Source organism: Polypterus senegalus, chromosome 2, assembly GCF_016835505.1.
Source record: "Polypterus senegalus isolate Bchr_013 chromosome 2, ASM1683550v1, whole genome shotgun sequence".
Classification (NCBI taxonomy): Eukaryota; Metazoa; Chordata; class Cladistia; order Polypteriformes; family Polypteridae; genus Polypterus; species Polypterus senegalus.
In genome coordinates this window covers 52704923-52727641 of record NC_053155.1, presented here as the reverse complement: position 1 = coordinate 52727641, position 22719 = coordinate 52704923, and the positions used below count along the sequence as shown (strand labels likewise).

Below are 22719 nucleotides of genomic sequence, written 5' to 3'. Positions count from 1 at the left end.
CCTGCAATTGGGCGATGCAAGCAAACGCGTACTTCATGGAAAGCAGTCGTGTGGGACAACCAAAGAAATATTTTTAGCGGGATTATTTCCTCCCATGCATTTTTTATGAATCTGTTGCATTTTGTCTTAGTTTTAACCTTGTCATTAATTTTTTTTTTTTGATTCAAAATAAACAGAAGTTTGGTTAAGGGGGTGAAAACCTTGCTGTTGAATTAAGTTCAAATTCTACAATATTTAAAATATCAAGAAAAGTAGATTTTAGCATAATATCTGTGTATGTGTTGAATCTAAATAGATTTTCACATCTTAACATTACAATTTTGGTTGGAAAATGATGTGTTTCTTTGTATTGTGTGGAGTTTCTGGATGACTACATCCCAGAAATGACAGAATACTTTAGAACAAATGGTTTCCGAGAAATCTGCCCTGAATGGCTAAACATACACACAACGATAACTTCAGAAAATATTCACCTTTCAAATAAGGTACATCATGTTTGTCTTGTTACAGACTACATGACTATTCTTTTGGTCCAGTACTTATCCCTATCTTCTTCTTCTTCTTTTCCCACTTCCATGTGAGGCCTACATTTTATAAGTTTCAGCATAATTGTTAGGACAGAATGCCTTTCCTGATGTCCATTCTCACTATTTATTCACGCTTGGGACTGGCTACAAACAATTTGAACTATTTCATAATGATGACTGACGTAGAAAGTTGTTTTTATTTAACAGAGATTTTTGCAGTCTGCTCTGTTTAGTCATAGGATCAGGCCTATTGATTTGCTACATTTTTGCAAAATTAGTTTCTGAGATATATAACTTAAGTATGCATGTATGGACACGTGGAGAAACATACAAACATGGGCAGACATCCACACACACACTTTCACTCAAAGAAATGTATAGTATATTTCAGTAAAGCTCTGTCTAAAAAGATGCTAATATGATTATCTGCATGGTACAATTTGAAACATGATACATTTATACATATTTTGATGCACAGTTAAAGTTGGGCTGGTCCACATTAACTGTTACTGTATAGTTTTAGCTGATTTTGCATTATTTGAAAAATAATTCGTACATTTGGATCACATTTGACAACATTATTATATTTTAAAAACAAGGTGTCAGTTTTATATTTTGTTTCCTTTTGATCTATTCAGGTGCTTTGTTGGTTAACACAGACTGAGTCAAATAGCCAGCGGTTGTTGTATCGCAAACTACATTTTCTAATAATGGGCTAAAATCAAAAGACTGCAGTTTTGAAATGGTGTTACATCACCACACTACCTACTCTGTTACTGAGCTTAAGATAATTGTATTACATGAAGTGTACTTCTACATCCTTTTGTCATTGTTGGCTCCACTGATTGCTGCAGCTCCCCACAGTTCTATTTATTTCATGAAAAAATAAAATCTTTGAACCACAAGCACAGGTATAACGTCAGCCTGACACATTCAGATCTCCAGCACTAACTTCATTTGTCAGTCTGAAATTTGCTACTGAATGTTTTAAGTAATGAGTTAAAGTTTTTAAAGAAAAAAATGTATTTATATTTGAAAATGTAAATGTTAGTTTGGTGTTATTATTACCCTTTGCATATAACACATACAATTTTAAAACTGATTATATGTCCATGGGCTGAAGGAGCGAAATGGAAGCCAAGGGCAAGAATCCTGCATGATTACAGGAAAACAGGGTCATTAGTGGGAGGTGTGGTGAGGGTCGTTGTGTTATTTCACTGACAGACTGCATTCTGACTTTATGTCTACAGATCACTACGGAGCGGCAGTAGCAGGAGTACATGTGGAAGTCACTTTGAGGGGGACTGTTACTTTCAATTGTAATGCTTCACATGACAACATAGTACAGCTGAACTGGAAGAAAAGCAGTTCCTGTGCATCAGAACTTCTTTTTGCTTATACTGCCAATGAGACTTTTATTAATACAACCACAGAAAGAATTAAGTGGAGTAAAGAAAATCCACTGACTCTTCATATTACTGATGTGCAGTCGTCTGATGAAGGGAATTATAGCTGTGATGTGACATCAACACAAGGAGTAAAGGACATGAAGTGGGAGCTCACAGTCCGTCTAGAAACAGGTAATGCTATATGTAACAGTGCTACTCAGACTCAAGAGATTTCTAATAAAACAAAATGTAATTGTGTTCCTTTCAAGTTAATCTGTATATTAAATATTTTATTTTTGAATAGTAATTATTTGGAGGGGAAGCACAGTAGTGCATTGCCCATCACTGCAGCCTCCTGGATCAAGTATCCTATCCTGTACCCACTTATTGGCTTTGTAAAGTTAGAATGTACTTCTAATGCCTGCATGGATTAGAATGTGTTTTTTTCTCTCACATTTACAAATAAGTGTATGTTAGGGTAACCGGTGACTGTAATTTGACTACAGTTCATGTGTGTGTGTGTGTGTGTGTGCGTGTGTGTTTGTGTGTGTGTCTTGGGATGATTTTTTGCTCTGTCCAGCACTTTTCTTGCCTTGTTTCCACTGCCATTGTGATTGGCTTTGGCCCTTGCGACCTTGACTTTGATTAGGTGGGTTTGGCTATGTATGTATTTTCAGGATTTGTTTTATTTAGTTATTGTTAATCTGATAGTGTAAATCTTTATCTGTTTTCCTTGCCTGTTCGATTTAACAATGTAGGGAACAACAGTCTCTCCCAAATAGGAGTATGACAGTATGCCCTATTTGCAATCACACAGAGGACCTGTAGTCTCACAAGAAAGCATGGCAACCTAGTTTTAGGCTGCAGATGGAAACTCACTCTGAGACAGCTTGCCAGTTCTATGCAGGAGATACATACTGTAAGTGTAAACCTCTGCAGTACTTAAAATGCAAGTTGTAATGTACCTTGTGAATGAATGATCCAAGGAATATTTTATTATTACTTTAATATTTCAATTAATGTATATACCAAATCTATTTTATAACTGTATTTTTCCTGGTTAAAGCTGGAACCAAGGACCAAGAATGAGATGCAAAAATAAGAAACCAGCCCTATGTGGGCCAGTATTACACAACCGTGCAAACTCACATTCAAAACTGGACTGGAACTGCTTAGGACTCCCAATCAGTTTCACAATACATTTGTAATACACCAGTCAGCCACAACTTTAAAATCACCCGCCTAATATTGCGTACATCCCACTCTGAAGGCGTACTGTGGTATCTGCCACCAAGATGTTAGCAGCAGATACTTTAAGTCCTGTAAGTTGTGAGGTGGGGCCTCCATGGATCAGACTTGTTTTTCCAGCACATCACACAAATGGTGGATCAAATTGAGATCTGGGGAATTTGGAGGCAAAGTCAACATCTGAACTCTTTGTCATGTTCCCCAAACCATTCCTGAACAAGTTTTGCAGTGTGACAGGGCAAATGATCCTCCTGAAAGAGGTCACTACCATTAGGGAATACAGTTGCCATGAAGGAGTGTATGCAGTCTGTAAGTCTTTAGGCTGGTGGTACGTGTCAAAGTAACATTTACGTGAATTCTAGGACTGAAGGTTTCCCAGCAAAACATTGTCCAGAGCATTACACTGTCTCTGCTAGATTACCTTTTTCCCATAGTGCATCCTGCTGCTATCTCTTCCCCAGGTAGACTCAAATACATCGAGCGGTCCACATGATCTAAAAGAAAATGTGATTTATCATGCCAGGCCACCTTCTTTATTTGCTCCATGGTCCAGTTCTGAAGCTCACATACCCATTGTAGGCACTTTCGGTGGCAGACAGAGATCAGCATGGGCACTCTGAGCAGTCTGCGGCTTTGTAGACCCACACTCAGCAAGCTGCACTGCACTGTGTTCTGACACCTTTCTCTTATGATTGGCTTTATTTTTAAAAAGTAGCTCTTCTATGGGATCAGACCAGATGGGCTAGCCTTCACTTACCATGTGTGTCAATGAGTTTTGTACATCGATGTCACTGATTCAATAGTAATCCTCCCTTGGACTGCATTTGGTAGGTACCAACCACTGCATACCGGGAACACCCTCAAGACCTGCATTTTGGAGATGCTCTGTCCCTGTCGTATAGCCAACACAATTTGACTCTTGTCAAAGGTACTCAGATCCTTATAGTTGTCCATTTTTCCCATTTTCAACACATCAACTCCAAGAACTGACTGTTCACCTGCTGCCTAATATATCTATCTCACCCCTTGACAGATGCCACTGTAATTAGATAATGAGAGGTTTTAATGTTGTGACTGATTGGTGAATGTAGCATCCACACACTAGATTAAATTGAATGTAGCATCAGAAACTATATATAATTGTATTAGCTGTGCTACCTACATAAGATGGGTTGAAATGTAAGTAATCAATGTAGACCTCAGAATATACAGTGTTACTGTTTTCAGTGCACCATCTATTGAACTTTATTTTATAATTTCATGTAGTAATGAAATGCATTGCATTTTTCATTCCAGCAGATGGTGCATCACAAACATTATCACTGCTTTTATGAATCCCATACCAAATGACATATCACAAAGACATAGCAAGCAGACAGACAAACAGATATAGAGAAACACACATTATTAAGGTGGATAAGCTGATTTCTGTTTGTCCATCAGTTTCTCCTTATTGGAGAAAATGTTTGCAGTGCACCATCTATTGGAATGTATTTTATAATGCATGAAGCAATAAAATGCATTGCATTTTGCATTCCGACACATGGCATATCACAAACATTAGAACTGTTTTTTTTATTTAAGAATCCCATACCAACTGGTATATAATAGTGGCATAGCAGCTGAATGGACACACAGATACACAGAAACTTGTACTGGTGGATTGTTACACTGCCGCCCTCCTAAAATCTTAGTAGAGGGCTGGTAGAATGCCCAAATCAATTCAAACACAGACAAATATTACAGGCTTTTCAATAGCTTCAGATAGTTTAAAATTTCATACAATGAAAGTGACCTATATTCTGATCACAGAATGTTTAAATGATTGGTTTACAAAGGATCACATATAAAAAGTACATACAACATAAAATGTCAGACATACAGTATATACTGCGAATGGAAACAACTTAATTTAAAACATGATATACAGTGGTGTGAAAATCTATTTGCCCCCTTCCTGATTTCTTATTCTTTTGCATGTTTGTCACACAAAATGTTTCTGATCATCAAACACATTTAACCATTAGTCAAATATAACACAAGTAAACACAAAATGCAGTTTTTAAATGATGGTTTTTATTATTTAGGGAGAAAAAATCCAAACCTACATGGCCCTGTGTGAAAAAGTAATTGCCCCCTGAACCTAATAACTGGTTGGGCCACCCTTAGCAGCAATAACTGCAATCAAGCGTTTGCGATAACTTGCAATGAGTCTTTTACAGCGCTCTGGAGGAATTTTGGCCCACTCATCTTTGCAGAATTGTTGTAATTCAGCTTTATTTGAGGGTTTTCTAGCATGAACCGCCTTTTTAAGGTCATGCCATAGCATCTCAATTGGATTCAGGTCAGGACTTTGACTAGGCCACTCCAAAGTCTTCATTTTGTTTTTCTTCAGCCATTCAGAGGTGGATTTGCTGGTGTGTTTTAGGTCATTGTCCTGTTGCAGCACCCAAGATCGCTTCAGCTTGAGTTGACGAACAGATGGCCGGACATTCTCCTTCAGGATTTTTTGGTAGACAGTAGAATTCATGGTTTCATCTATCACAGCAAGCCTTCCAGGTCCTGAAGCAGCAAAACAACCCCAGACCATCACACTACCACCACCATATTTTACTGTTGGTATGATGTTCTTTTTCTGAAATGCTGTGTTCCTTTTACGCCAGATGTAACGGAACATTTGCCTTCCAAAAAGTTCAACTTTTGTCTCATCAGTCCACAAGGTGTTTTCCCAAAAGTCTTGGCAATCATTGAGATGTTTCTTGGCAAAATTGAGACGAGCCCTAATGTTCTTTATGCTTAACAGTGGTTTGCGTCTTGGAAATCTGCCATGCAGGCCGTTTTTGCCCAGTCTCTTTCTTATGGTGGAGTCGTGAACATTGACCTTAATTGAGGCAAGTGAGGTTTGCAGTTCTTTAGACATTGTCCTGGGGTCTTTTGTGACCTCTCGGATGAGTCGCTCTGCGCTCTTGGGGTAATTTTCGTCGGCCGGCCACTCCTGGGAAGGTTCACCACTGTTCCATGTTTTTGCCATTTGTGGATAATGGCTCTCACTGTGGTTCACTGGAGTCCCAAAGCTTTAGAAATGCCTTTATAACCTTTACCGGACTGATAGATCTCAATTACTTCTGTTCTCATTTGTTCCTGAATTTCTTTGGATCTTGGCATGATGTCTAGCTTTTGAGGTGCTTTTGGTCTACTTCTCTGTGTCAGGCAGCTCCTATTTTAAGTGATTTCTTGATTGAAACAGGTGTGGCAGTAATCAGGCCTGGGGGTGGCTACGAAAGTTGAACTCGGGTGTGATACACCACAGTTAGGTTATTTTTTAACAAGGGGGCAATTACTTTTTCACACAGGGCCATGTAGGTTTGGATTTTTTCTCCCGAAATAATAAAAACCATCATTTAAAAACTGCATTTTGTGTTTACTTGTGTTATATTTGACTAATGGTTAAATGTGTTTGATGATCAGAAACATTTTGTGTGACAAACATGCAAAAGAATAAGAAATCAGAAAGGGAGCAAATAGTTTTTCACACCACTGTATTATGTTCACATTCTGTTTGATGTAAACTGCAAATCAAAAACAACTATGAGTCCACATTTACATCCACATGATCTAGCCAAAGCACAACAGGAATAAAATTTAAAAAAATCAATTAAAATGTCCATTAATGCCCCGACCTGCCCAGCAGATGTCAGCACACCATAAAACTAAAGGCATATAATAAATAAAATACCCATGAACTGCACTGATGCCTAAAAAAAAATCACAACACTCTCTTTATTCCCATTTAATAATCTATATAGAAGATTAAGATTTATCACACCAGTGTTTCACTAAAAGACAGTGCTACCAATTTTAAATCCTAATCAGCAAGATTTGACCCCTAAAATAGAAAAATAAAATTACAAAATCATTTTAAACTACAACACCACAATCAGCTCAACCTATTACCCTGCCAAATTATCTCTGCCAATGCTAATATCAATGTCTATCCATGCATTTCCAGTATTTTAGCATGGCTCAATAAACAGCTCCATGGAAGTGCACTGCCAGGCACACTCAGTTCTGGCCTTTCATGTAAAATGAGATCAGGTATTTACTCCATTATTTCTGTTCTCTTCAGTGTCAGTCTCTACCTGGAGTTCCCATATTTCATTTCTCATTTTTTCTGTTGTCATTATGTAGCCTTTTTCTTTTTGGTTTTAGGAAACATTGCCTTTGTTAAGTGGCTGCACTATTCTAAAGCATGAAGAGGCATTCTTGATAACAGAAAAATTAGTTTGTTTAGATTTTCATATAAAGTCACAAGTGATATGGATCTATTTCATTCTTTTAGATCACAACATTCAGGTCAGCCAGACCCTTAAAGCAGAAAAAAATGACAGGTGGATATAAAACTATTATTTAAAGGTGTTTAGAGTTTGGATGTGAAGCGTGTCCTTTGTCCTGTGTTAGTTTTTGCATTTAGATCAAATAGCAGTAATCTTTATTTAATCATAGCCTACTTCTGTATGTACTCCAACAGAATATTTTATACTGAATTGTTTTCTTAAAATAATTATAATGCACAATGATACCACATTATCAGTGTTGCTGCCTTACAGTGCCAGTGATCCAGATTCACCTCACACTCCAGTCACCATCTGTGTTAATTCTGCATACAGTACAGGTCAAAAGTTTGGACACACCTCCTCATTCAATGTGTTTTCTTTATTTTCATGACCATTTACATTGGTAGATTCTCACTGAAGGCGTCAAAACTATGAATGAACACATGTGGAGTTATGTACTTAACAAAAAAAGGTGAAATAACTGAAAACATGTTTTATATTCTAGTTTCTTCAAAATAGCCACCCTTTGCTCTGATTACTGCTTTGCACACTCTTGGCATTCTCTCGATGAGCTTCAACAGGTAGTCACCTGAAATGGTTTTCACTTCACAGGTGTGCCTTATCAGGGTTATTTAGTGGAATTTCTTGCTTTATCAATGGGGTTGGGACCAGCAGTTGTGTTGTGCAGAACTCAGGTTAGTTGGACGATCATTTATTTTTCAACAGGACAATGGCCTCAAACACACCTCCAGGCTGTGTAAGGGCTATTTGACCAAGAAGGAGAGTGATGGAGTGCTGTAAATGGTCATGAAAATAAAGAAAACACATTGAATGAGGAGGTGTGTCCAAACTTTTGGCCTGTACTGTATTTCCAAATGTTCACATAAGATTTCCTTGTATGTTCTCATTCCCTCCATCATTGTTGAATTGCCTGTTAAACTTAATAACTGAAACTAAACTGGTCTAGTATGATGAGTGTGACCTGTAATAGACTCTTGTCCCACCCATAATTTGCTTGTACCTTAAACACAGTGATGCTACAGTCATTTCGAAGTATGACCCAAATATAAAAAAAAGCAATCCTGTTGAAATTAATAAATTATATTTTTTATATATCATTGGATTTGTCTTAAATTTCTAACAAGTGAACCATTTATTGCTAATTTACAGTATGAAGTATTCAGATTTGGTTCATGATCTCAGATTTGGCCTTGTTGTGGCCCTTGAAAATGAATCAGACAACAAGTCATAAAGGGTAGGACACCTAAATCAACTCCGTATTATCGAAAGATGTTTTGAAATTGAAAATGCATGCCGTTATTGTGGAGACATCTTTTTCAAAGCCTTCTTCAGACTGACTCCATGATGGTGGGAAAGCCAGGTTTCAGGAGTGTGATGTGACAGGGGCGGGTTCTGGAGGGGGGAAGTCGGAAGAGACGTCAGAGGTGGAATGTCTATCGATCATTTGTTCTGCAGAGAGAAGAACAGCATGGTGTAAATTATAAAGATACAATTAGATAGATAGATAGATAGATAGATAGATAGATAGATAGATAGATAGATAGATAGATAGATAGATAGATAGATAGATAGATAGATAGATAGATAGATACTTTATTAATCCCAAGGGAAAAGAGAGATTTCTTTCGACACGCGTTTTACCCGTGCTTGATCTCGCCTTACACTACAGTTACAATGGACAAGGACATCAATAAGATAGCAAGGAAGCACCACTTGTAGATAGATAGATAGATAGATAGATAGATAGATAGATAGATAGATAGATAGATAGATAGATAGATAGATAGATAGATAGATAGATAGATAGATAGATACTTTATTAATCCCAAGGGAAAATTCACATAATCCAGCAGCAGTATACTGATACAAAAAACAATATTAAATTAAAAAGTAATAAAAATGCATGTAAAAGCAGACAATAACTTTGAATAATGTTAGAATTTACTCCCCTGGGTGGAATTGAAGAGTCGCATAGTGTGTGGGAGGAACAATCTAAGTCTGTCAGTGGAGCGGGACAGTGACAGCAGTCTGTCACTGAAGCTGCTCCTCTGCCTGGAGATGACACTGTTCAGTGGATGCCGTGGATTCTCAATGATTGACAGGAGTTTGCTTAGTGCCCGTCGCTCTGCTACAGATGTTAAATTGTAAAAGTATTCAATTAATTTCCCAGCATACCTAAGCCAACATCACAAACAATAAACAGAGTAAACTGTGAAGTAGTTTGTAATAATCTGGTGTGGAAATGCCTTTAAATGTATTTTTATACATTTAATCACTTCACAGGACTATCAAGGCAGGAGCATTGAGTAAAAGACAGGTGGACAGGGAGCTAATCTATTGTTGGCTACAATCACTTGCACAGACTTGTGTCTGTTTTGAGTCACTAAATAACTCTGCATGCATGGCTGTTGTAATTGGTAGGATAGCAGAACGCCCAGAGAAAGCCTACATGGACACATTCAAGAAAAATACAAACTTCACTGGGTGAGGATGTGAACCCAGGTCTTTTAAACTGTGAAACAGCATTGCTATTTATGTGATGGTGTATCACCTTCAATTTTTTAATCAAGTATATTTTAGTTATTGATTTTTGTTTAATTTTTCAGCTGTCCCCAATACAGAAATGCTGAAATATGTGCTTTTCTCACTATGTGGAATTAGCCTCATTTTAGTTGGTCCAATCATTTACTGTTGTACAAGGAGGCAAAGAAGGTGAGTACTTTGCATTATGTCACAATAAAAAAATTGGGACAAAAAGATAATTGTCTAGATACTGTATAGAAAATCCTGCACAAAAGCATTATTTTATTTTTGAAGCATTTTTTAATTACTTGAAGCTTGCATCATTTCTAAATTTCAATGTCTCTATTTATACTTAAAGGATGTGTCTTGTTTAGTGTAGCATAACTGATCATATGGTGCCTGCCACTTGTGCATGATGGATGACTTGGTCTAGTATTGTCCTGTCTTTTAACTGCCATAGAGAAATGTAAAAAAAATGCACTTCAGGAAAAGTGCTATGATTCAATGTGAATTTCTTTAAATGTTTGTACAGATTATATATACCAATGACAAAAATGGTGCAGGTTTTAGTGTACAACCTCAGTGGATTATAATAGTTTTGTAAGTAAAAAATCAAAAGGCCAGGTTCCTTACTAACTCAGTGCAGAAACATTTAAAGCTGGGAAGACCATTTTTAAGTATAGTAGTTTAAAACCTGTAGTATTTGTTACTATATACTGAGTTAATGTAAAACAACAATTTAAATCTTGTTTACACCAAAATCAAACAAGAAATGCCTCAATGGGCTTTAAAAGGCCTTGTTGTTTGACAGCTCACCAACCTTGACTCCCTAAGAGAACAAGAAAAAACTCACCCCAAACCGACCCAAATTAAAAAGAAAAATGTAGGGAAAAATTGGAAGACACCCTTCCAGGTAGGTTAGGTGCAGAATGGGTGTCAAAAAATTGGGTAAACACAACACACAAAACAGAACACAAGTAATCCTCTTCACAGAGCTAGATGGCCAGTCTAACATTACCACCTCAGAAATACAACACAACTGTACAAACTACTCTGTTCTTGCACCGTGACAACTCTCAAGGCAAAATGCAAGAATAGATGATGCCACTCACTAAATACAGAAGTATCATATATAGGACAGTTGATAAAACATTTATCAACTTGCCACATCAGGCATTTTGGAATTAATCCAATGTAGATTAGAAGAGTACATCATATACAGGACATTGCTGCAAGATTATTATTCACATTAATGTCATCATATTTTTGTATTAATGGTTCTTATAATGCTGTTAGTGGTACTATAATATTGTTCTTATAATCTCATAAGTAGTATTGTAATAATAACATATTTAATCAAACTGCAAGATCCCAGTTCTAGTTATTAATTTATAACATGCTTAGTATTCTCAAACTGACTTAATCAAGTTCAGGGTCATGGTGATCAGAGCCTGGCAACATCAAATGCCAAACAATAAACCGGCCCTAGCCAGGGCACCATTCCACTGCAGGGTTCACTCGCACCCATAGGTCCAATTTCAAATCACAGACTCACCTAACCTCCGTTTCCTTTTGGAGTACCAGCAAGAAAAACCTACACAAAGTAAGAAGATTCATGTTCTACAGAGAAAACTCCTGGGCTCTTATTTAGATTCTAGACATTGGATCCATTAGACAGCAACGCTAACTGCTATACGGTACAAATGTATTACCATATTGTATGATTATTTTGAAAAGAAATCCACTAATGTCAAGTTACATTGGTGGTGTTCTCCTCAATTCATTTCATTTCAGAGCAGTACTGTGAACTTCCTTGCAGTGTGCCTTAAAATTGTATGCTTTTCAGTGTATTTACTTTTCATTTTTTATATGTTAGTCTTAAAAGATAGTAAATGAGATGTGTTTGGAACAGATGGAGGAGAGAGTATTCTACAATGCATTGAAACAAAATGTTCAGGACAAAGAAGGATTAAAGATTAAAGAAAACACCATCCCCAATGTGAAAAGTCATTCATGAGTAAGTGGTGCAGAGCTGACCTCAATTATAATCAAAGTATGAAGAAGAAGGCTCAACACCAGGAGGTCTCAAATCAGCTCCTGGACAGCGGCTGCTTTTGGTAGTTTTCATTCCAGCCAATTTAAATATTTAAAAGTAGATGTCAGTTATTGCTACTAATGGAAATTACTTTGGTCTTAATTTTAGTTCCCTCACTTGCTATGATTTAATCATTTGATTCTTTATCATTTATATTCAGAATAACTCATTTTTTTTATTACACCACTAAAAATAACAAGAAAACAAGAACTGATTTTGTCCCATTTGCATGTGTGAGCATTCATTATACTGTTAATATTATTTTATGTCTTCTGGGTTAGTGTGTCAATAGAAAAGAGAGTATTTTAGAACTCCAAATATTTATTTTGCAAAAGTAAAGCAATACAATATGATACTTGAATATTAAAGACAGAAATGTACATAGTAATAGATTACATTCCAGTTAAAAACATGCGATCTTAGTATGCTTATAGCCAGGTGTTTGAGTAAGCAAATATAATAAACTGGTGGTAATGATCAATGACATGATATGTATGTTGAAAGGATAACTGAACTAGAAAGGTGAGGTTGCAGTAGACGTGGCAGCTTAAACTGCCAATCTTCAACCAAAGCAAAAAGGAGCATAGTGACAAGACATCATCTTGCATCATCAAGGTGTCTCAGAAGCATATATTTTGTGGCAGACGGGTGTTTCCAAGTGCACTGCCCAAGCATTTCAGCAGAAGCAAAAACAGACAAGGCTGAGGACCACAAACAAAGTGGCTGGACATGAAAACTGAGTGCAGCAAATGAGAAATACATCAAGCTAACATCCTCTTGAAACTGGAAGACGTCTAGCACTGCTATAAGCTGAGAACTGTCCAAAGAAATCTTATCAGATGTGTTATTCATGGCAGCGTTGTGACCAAAAGTCCATACCTCTGAGGTGGAAATATATGCTCAACAACTCACTTTGGGTGCAGTAAAATGGCAGTAGTTGCTTTAGAAGATGAGTCTAGATTTGAAATTGTTGCCTCTATCAGTAGGCAGTGTGTGCGTTGAAGGGCTGGAGAATGGTACATGGATGAATGTGTATAGGCAGCAGTGAAGAGAGTTGGAGGTTACCTGAAAGTCTTGAGCTGTATTTCCACAAACAGTATTGATGATTTGATCAAAATGGATGGCCCAATCACTCCTGAAAAGTACAGGTAGGTCCCATACCATAAGTGAGGAATCTGATATGCCCCAGCTTCATTTTACAGCATCACAATGATTCCAAACATAGGGCCAAAATCTTAAAAACCATCTGCAGCAAAAAGAAGAGCAGGGAATTCTATGGTAAATATTATCATACCCTTAGAGCCCTGGGGCCTTATGTATAACGAGTAGAATTCATACTAAAACATGGTGTACCGACAAAAACAGAGAAAGTCTTGAGCAAGTCAATGAACTGACAATAACAGAGAGGAGGTGATACATGAGGTTTGTCTTACCAAGTGCTTTTGCTCTTAGAAAAAAAGTTTGACTTCCTTTTATCCTACACTGGAAAAATAAGACCCAGAAAATTCAAGTACATTGTTGAAAGGAACTTGTCTCATGCCTGATATTTGTCCTTGATGTGTTTATATGGACTAGGGAGACACTCAGATAAATTCAAACACAGACTTACATTACTGATTCGTCTATTATTATTGACTGTAGACAATTTAAAATTACATAAACAAAATGAACAACAATCTGGCCATGCTAACGGATTGGTTTACAAAGGTTAGTAAAATAAGTAAATGAAACATGGAACAAACTTAGTGTCAAAACTGCACACATCTATTTGTAATTTGCCCCTTACCACATTTGGCAGTAATAACATCAGCTAAAGACTTTCAATAATTATTAAATGGCTTCTGGCTTTACATTCTTAAAAAACTGGTTCTTTAATTGCATTTTATGGTTCTTTATTAGGTTGTCTGGTTCCTCACAAAGACTTTGCTTAACAAAGCAATATTTTATTCAGTGAAGGGTTCATTGCATATGAAGCTGGTTCTATGTGCTTTGAAGAACTTTCTAATGTATAGAAAAACAAACTGAAATCTTTAACACATGATAGGCTACCTAGCAGGACGGTAACAGATATCTGTTCCCATCTATTCATGTTTATTCACTGTATGGGGACTGTTATGGATCTAAATAAACAAAGGTTCTTTCTGGAATCGTCATGTGGTTGGGTCATTTGGGAAATAGAAATGGTTCCTATAGGACATCGCTCTGAAGTACCACTCTGGCACTTTATTATTAAGAGTGCACTTGTTGATTTTTTGCTTATTATTGATTTTTTTTTGACTAATTGATTTTTTTGCTCATTTGTCCATGATTGCATAGACATACAAATTTCAAAAACATTTGCTGTGCGCAACACACCTTAAGCTATACCTCTTGCCTGCTGCTTTCTGTTGAGTTCTGATTTACCCAGTTACTCTATAGTAGTTTTGAAGCAGGCGTCATTGTTTAGATAGATAGATAGACAGACAGACAGACAGACAGACAGACAGACAGACAGACAGACAGACAGACAGATAGATAGATAGATAGATAGATAGATAGATAGATAGATATATCCCAGGGGTAACTTTTGCTTTTCAAAGAAGCTTTTTAACTCTATCTATCTATCTATCTATCTATCTATCTATCTATCTATCTATCTATCTATCTATCTATCTATCTGACTTTTTCATTTGAACATATGTCAATGTTCTCATTTTTCAAATGACTAAATATATTTTTTAAGACTCTTAAGATCTCTTGGTGTCAGGACTTTCCTTTTATTACATTCTGAACGTTCAATTGACTGAAAAGGTTTGCTGTAAAAGTGGAAAAATTCATCATTATTATTTTTCTTTGTTGAAAGTAAATTGAATTTCCCATATTGTTAACTATTTCATTTTTGAAATGCTTAACACTATATCTACAGCATTAGTCTATAAATCTGTACTGATGTGCAGCCCGAAAGTCATTTTGTTTTGGATTCATTTTAAAAGGTATTTTGATTTACTCAGCATCCCAACACTTCATCATTAAAAAGCTATTTACATTAAGGATATTTTCTTTCGGGTGGCGCAGTGGTAGCACTGCTGCCTCGCAGTAAGGAGACCTGGGTTCACTTCCTGGGTCCTTCCTGCATGGAGTTTGCATGTTCTCCCCGTGTCTTTGTGGGTGTGCTCCGGTTTCCTCCCACAGTCTAAACACATGCAGGTTAAGTGCATTGGTGATCCTAAATTGTCCCTAGTGTGTGTGTGTGTCCTGCGGTGGGTTGGCGCCGTGCCTGGGGATTTGTTCCTGCCTTGCACCTTGTGCTGGCTGGGATTGGCTCCAGCAGACCCCTGTGAACCCTATATTAGGATATAGCGGGATGGAAAATGACTGATATTTTCTTGCTTTTATTCCTAGATCCAAACAAGACCAGAATCTAAGGACAAATGATGGAAATGGAGCAGTATGCTGATTTTTTTGCTTATATTTTATTTTAATATATACAAAAAATCCTTGATGGTATGAAATATTGTATCTGTTTTTCTTGAAACCAAAGGATCTTGTTGCATCCATTAGTGTTATTTTTGTCCCACACAATGGAGGTGATGGTGAGGATGTTGATTTATCCAGGTTTGTTGGTGGTAACTCTCCTGGGAGGAAAGTTGAAATAATGGTGGAAATGGGAGGTTGGCATACAATTACAATGTTAAGTGGATTGGCAGATAATGTACAATACATTCAGTGATTACAGAGGTCCTTGGACAGCATACAGGCTTGGGCACATTTGTGGCAGATGAAATTTATGTCAGTATTACACACAGGAATTAAAAACATAGATTTGAATACACAATGGGCGTCTGAAAATCAAAAGTACACTTTATGAGAAGGATTTAAGCTAAGCTATCGACTTCCAGACAGTGTTCAGAAGCCATTAAGAAGGCTAACAGAATGTTAGGTTATACAACATGATGTGTGGATTACAAGTCCAAGGAGGTTCTGCTCAAGCTTTATAATGCACTGGTGAGGCCTCATCTGGAGTACTGTGTGCAGTTTGGGTCTCGAGGCTTCAAAAAAGAAATAGTATCCCTGGAGACAATCCAGAGAAGAGCAACTAGGCTGATTCCAGGGCTACAGGGGACGAATTATGAGGAAAGATTAAAAGAGCTAAGTCTTTTCAGTTTAAGCAAAAAAAGATTAAGAGGTGACCTAACTGAAGTACTTAAAATTATGAAGGTAATTAGTACACTGAATCAAAACTGCTATTTTAAAATGTGTTTATTTTGTGTTATTCCACAATTGGAAGCATTTTAAAGTAAATTTCACTCAAACATTAGGAAGTTTTTCTTCACACAGAGAACCATAGACACATGGAAGCTACCATGTAGTGTGGTAGACAGTAGGAATTTAAGGACTTTCAAATCTCGACTTGATGTTATTTTTGAAGAATTAAGTTGATAGGACTATCAAGCTTTGTTGGTCTGAATGGCCTGTTCTTGTTTAGATTGTTCTAATATTCAATGATTGCTGAAATGAATGCAACACTCAAAAACACTTTGATCCAGTTCAGGGTGGCAGTATTAGGTGCATGACAAAAACCAGTCCAGGCTGGATTATAGTACAGCACAAATCTTATGCAAATGAATATGCTTGTCTTTGAAATTTCAAACCAACCCACACACTGATATGGGAAGAATGCATTGACTTAGGACAGATAGCAACTGAGTGCCGCATTTGAACCCAATATAAAGCAACTGTGAAATCACCAGAAAAATACTACATCAGCGCTTACCTAAACATGATTATGGCATGGGGCTCTAGTGGTGGTGGTGGTGGTCCTGGCAATACAGTCCTATTATTACTGAGAGGCTCTGTCTGACAGTTTATGCAGTTGTGTGTGTGATCACACTGACTTACCACAAACAACATTATATTTTAAAATATAATTACATTTTTATTAATTTCACTCTGGATGCTTCTCTGAAGTTTGTGCTGTTTATCCAAGGAAAGGGCACTTGAATACCTTAAGATCCTTTATAAAGGTACTACTTAGAACAGTGTTGTTCTAATATTTAATAACCACACATGCATCAGAAAGCCTGGCCAATTTCTAAAACATTTTCCCTGCAGTATAGTCAACTAAATCATTATTTTATCGAGTGTATCATGGTGGTGCAGTGGTAGTGCTGCAGCCTTGCAACTGGGAAGCAAAGGTACATGTGAAATTTTTCCTCCAGGCATTCTGGATTCCTTCTGCAGTTCAAAGACATGTAACTTAGGTGAACTGGAATTGTTTAGTTGTCCTTACTGCATCTGTTCACCCTGTCATAGTCAGGCACCCTCTCCGCACTACAAATCATGAAACATAAGCATGTGAAAAAATTTTATTTCAAGCCATTACATTTTTTTTGCTATTGTAAGATTTTGTGACTTTTCAAGAAATATGTATTTAAGATTGTTTAGCTTCTCTTAAGAAAGTAAATTTTGGTAAAGTTGGCATATTTTTTGCTAAGTAAAACAGTTGTTTTTCTTTTATTCCAATAAAAGATCTGCTAATGGGGTAAGCAAACTTTATTTTTTAAGATTTACTAATATAAGTAAAATTATCTTAAGTACAATTTTTTTGAAAAGTCAATAAATCTTGCTTGTACAATAAGGAAAACAATATTTAATGGTTTAAGGTAAAAATTTTTCATTTGCTTAGATTTCATGTTCTGTTGTTCAGGGACTATTCCTGCCTTGCACCTGATGCTTGCTAGGATAAACTACAGCTTACCCACAACCCTACCCTGGATAAGTGGGTTAAGAAAATGGATGAATGGACAATGTGTGAAACACCACTATAGACATAAAATACTACACATACTTAACTGTGTGATGTTCAGTGTTTATCCAGAGGCAAAAACACAAAAAAGTAAGTCTGGATCAACTTACATTTAAACAATTACATTTGAAACCCTCCATAAATATTAATCATAAAATAAAACCTTTGGTACATTGTTACTCTGAGAATATTGCAATAAGCTTGTGGGACCCGCTTGGCTGCAGGATTTTTATTCCATCCAGTTTTCCAATTAGTGTGTCATTCTTACTTTTAATTGATCTGGTCTACAGATATTTTTAGAAACATTCTATTCTTCATCATATCTATCTATCTATCTATCTATCTATCTATCTATCTATCTATCTATCTATCTATCTATCTATCTGTCTGTCTGTCTGTCTGTGTGTCTGTCTGTCTGTCTATCTATCGCTCCATATAGTTACTCCTCTGTAAAGAGTGTCCTCCCTTAATTGTATTTACATTCTGGTGCTGAGTAATGGACAGTTTAGACACAGTTGCAAACAACATTGCATGCTAAAGAGGAACAATTACTTCTTATTTACTTGTCTGCTCATTTAAAAATACACTTCTTCCAAATGACAGCAGTTTCCACGTGAAGATAAAAATGTCTTCACACACTTAAAAGCTAAGTGAGTCACATTTAACATTCAGGAAATTATGTCTCTTCATGTGATCTCCTGCAGTCTGAGCTATGCCATTGATTAACTACTGATAACTGGTGCAAGGGAATGGTACACACTAGTAATTCTTTATCAGGTTAACCCACCAAAATGTAAGAATAGCTCTTTCTGAGAAACTTTTTACAATATTTTGTTTGGCAGCAATGCCACTGCATATGCTGTGAAATGGGCTGTGAAAGAAAAAATATTAAAAGCAACATGACGCTTATGCCTTGCAGCTCAAAAAAGTAACTTCATACAACGAATGCGTTGTCACATACTGTAGGCAAATTTGTTATTTGAAATTAAAACCAAGAGTTCTCTAAAAGTTTGCTTCTTCTTCTTCTTCTTCTTCTTTCGGCTGCTCTCATTAGTGGTTGCCACAATGGATCCTCCTTTTCCATATCTTTCTGTCCTCTGCATCTTGCTCTGTTTTACCCATGTCCTGCATGTCCTCTCTCACCACATCCATAAATCTCTTAGGCCTTCCTCTTTTCTTCTTCAGCTCTATCCTTAGCATCTTTTTCCTAATTTACTCAGCATCTCTCCTCTGCACACGTCCAAACCAACGCAATCTCGCCTCTCTGACTTTGTCTCCAAACTGTCCAACTTGAGCTGAACCTCTAATGTACAGTAATCCCTCCTCGATCGCGGGGGTTGCGTTCCAGAACCCCCCATGATAGATGAAAATCCACGAAGTAGAAACCATATGTTTGTATAGTTATTTTTATATATTTTAAGCCATTATAAACTCTCCCACACTGTTAACATTATTAGAGCCCTCTAGACATGAAATAACACCCTTTAGTCAAAAGTTTAAACTGTGCTCCATGACAAGACAGAGATGACAGTTTTTTTTCTCACAATTAAAAGAATGCAAATAGATCTTCTCTTCAAAGGAGTGTCTGCATCACGAGCAGAGAATTTCAGAGAGAGAGAGAGCGCTCGCAAAGAAAAGCAAACAATCAAAAAATCAATACGTGTGCTTTTAAGTATGCCAAAGAACCGCGATAAAGCGGCATTTCTTAGAGGTGCGTCCGTATCCACTAGGCAAACAGCCCCTCTGCTCACACCCCCTCCGTCAGGCGCGGAGAATGTCAGAGAGGGTGAGAGAGAGGCAGAGACAAGCAAACAATCAAGCAGTCAAAAGAATAATCAAGCATATCTTATAGCATTGAGGAGTTTTAGTTAATATGTAATACATGCTCTGATTGGGTAGCTTCTAAGCCATCTGCCAATAGCGTCCCTTGTATGAAATCAACTGGGCAAACAAACTGAGGAAGCATGTTCCATAAATTAAAAGACCCATTGTCCGCAGAAATCCGCGAACCAGCGAAAAATCCGTGATATATATTTAGATATGCTTACATTTAAAATCCGCGATAGAGTGAATCCGCGAAAGTCGAAGAGCGATATAGCGAGGGATTACTGTACTCATTTCTAATCCTATCCATCCTTGTCACACCCAGTGCAAATCTTAGAATCTTTAACTCTGCCACATCCAGCTCAGTCTCCTGCTCTCTGGTCAGTGCCACTGACTTTAACCTATATAACATAGCTGTTTTTTTCATGCTCTTATTTGATATTGGTTGTAAGTGGGGTGTGTCTTGCAAGAATCTCATGTTCCACGTCCTCACGAGATGGTCCTGCGACAATCTCTTGGCACCAAGTCTCATGTTTACGGTCCCTGCGAGATGCTCCGTGGCCAGTCTCTTTCGTCTTGTGGGTCTTTTAAGTGTCTTCCGAGAACGTCTGAGAAGATCATGTCTTGTCACCCTGCTTTTCCTTTCCAAGTTTTTTTTATAATAGAGAGACAAATATTTCTTCCACTACATTGGCTTATTGGGTCATCTTTAATATCTTTACTATTATCCATGAGATGTCCACCACTAGCCACATCATACTGGAGTTTATACATGTGACTGAAGGTGACTGAGAGAACAGCATGAGAGCATATGAAGGAGAATTTGTCATGTTGTAATAGTGACAGTTCTCCAGAAATGACCATTGACAGTATTATAGATTCTAGTTATAGTTTTAGTGACATGTATAGTGAGACCATGTCAGATGCAATTGTGAATGAGCTAAATAGACATGCGCAGCAGTTCATCCAGCACCACAAAGTGCACTCAATTTATAGGGTATACGTGAGGTCTGATGTCAGTTATAGTGAGCTGCTTGCTTTCTTTGTTTTATTGTATATCAAGGCATACTTCAACAGCCTGAAGTTGAAGTATGCTGGTCAAAAAACCCTCATTTGAAACAACTTATGGACAGTAGATCTCTAATGGTTCCTGCAATAGTGGATATTACAAGGTCTTCTCCTGGCTTGATTGAGAGCCATGTTGATAACATGAGAAGGGTATCTTCTATTAATGAATAAACTCCTCATTCTGAGTGCTTTTAACTGCAGAGGCAGTAGAGTCTATGACACTATTAAACAGGTAGAAAGTTTTTAGTATGCCAGGGATAGAAGGAGTTCTAGAGAAGTTAACTGTGAGTCAGTTGGATTGCCAATGGGTGGTGGGTTGCCATTGTTGTTTAGCTAGTTGGTCATGGTGGGTCGTCTAACCATTGCACAATGTGTTTCCCTCTTTCTAAGTAATTTCAGTTCATTGTACGTTTGCAATTGCCTCTATTTGGTTGTCAATGAGTGATCAAAATACAGTAAATCTTAAGAAGTCCTCCAAGAGTGAGAAATCATATGTAATTCTGTGAAATAACAATAACAACATCAAAAGGTTTATTACTGTGACTCGTTTTAGCAATTTCTAGAACATTATTACCCTACTAGACATTAAGCCTGCTAAAATAACGGGCGCTAGAACAGTAGTGCATAAACATTTGTATGAACAGTCTATATTAAATGGCAAGGGACCTTGTATGTGGCTATAATATGTGTCACTGTATTGTGTGCCTTTAATTTTCTCTCTCAGTAATACTGGTTTGTATTTCCGTAAAATGCCTGTAATTTTGTCTGACAGTAATACAGTGGAGCCTCGGTTCATGACCATAATTCGTTCCAAAACTCTGGTTGTAACCCGACTTAGTCGTGAACTGAAGTAATTTCCCCCATAGGATAGTATGAAAATACAATTAATCCGTTCCAGACCGTATGAACTTTTTAAGCACAAATATAGTTAACTATACCATAGAAAGCACAGCGTAATAGTAAACTAAATATAAAAACATTGAATAACACTAATTAAACCTTGAACAACAAAGAAAATTAACACTGCAAGAATTTGCACTATAGCCTTATGATCCACTCGCTAAAAACTCTTTTTTTAATGAATTTTAAGCACAGGGGAAAAAATGAACATTTGAAAAATCTGTAATTTAATAAACAACCAGGAAAAGTAACATTGCAACAGTGCCCGCGCGCGCCTGTGTGTGCGTGTGTGTGTGTGTGTGTCTCTCTCGAGGGCCTGCGTGTGTGTGTCTCTCGCGTGTGCGTCTCTTAAGCGCGCGCCTCTGTGTCTGCGTCTGTCTGTTTCTCACCTGTATGTGTGTGTCTGTCTGTCTCTCGCCTGTGTGTGTGTGTGTCTGTCTGTCGCATATGCCTGTGTGTGTGTGTGTATGTGTGTGTGGCGCGCACGCACCTGTGTGTGTGACTCGCGCGCGCCTGTGTGTGTGTGTGTGTGACTCAAGGCTGCTGTGTGTGTGTGTGTGTGTGACTCACACGCGCCTGTATGTGTCTCTGTCTCTCTCTCTGCACAGGGAATGCACAGGAAGAGACTGAACACGTGCTGTGTGGCCCCGCACATGCACACTTCTCCACAAGACACACACACGGACACCACGCGCCTGTGTGTGTGTGTGCGTGACTTGCGCGCGCTTGTGTGTGTGTGACTCGCGCGCGCCTGTGTGTGTATCTGTCTCTCTCTCTCTGCACAGGGAATGCACAGGAAGAGACTGAACACATGCTGTTTGGCCCCACGCATGCGCACTTCACCAGAAGACACACACACAGACACTGGACGCACACAAGGGTTTTATTAAAAAGGATTATTTTCCAATGGCTCTCAGCCTTAAGTACGAGTTGCCTCTACTGGGTTGGACGTAAATCAGTGCATGGATGTATAAAAACTGATATATAAAGTAATCGCCCAAGCATA

The 22719-nt window shown here is 37.6% G+C and overlaps 1 protein-coding gene across 1 annotated transcript in view; it reads left to right on the top strand.

The window, feature by feature from the left end:
• Positions 1–22719, top strand: part of LOC120522910 — a 58910-nt gene that overhangs the window by 34450 nt on the left and 1741 nt on the right. The window contains exons 2-4 of the mRNA XM_039743687.1: positions 1778–2107; positions 10125–10230; positions 15518–15563. Of these exons, the coding sequence (XP_039599621.1) occupies positions 1778–2107; positions 10125–10230; positions 15518–15563 (482 nt within the window). The remainder of the gene's footprint in view (positions 1–1777; positions 2108–10124; positions 10231–15517; positions 15564–22719) is intronic.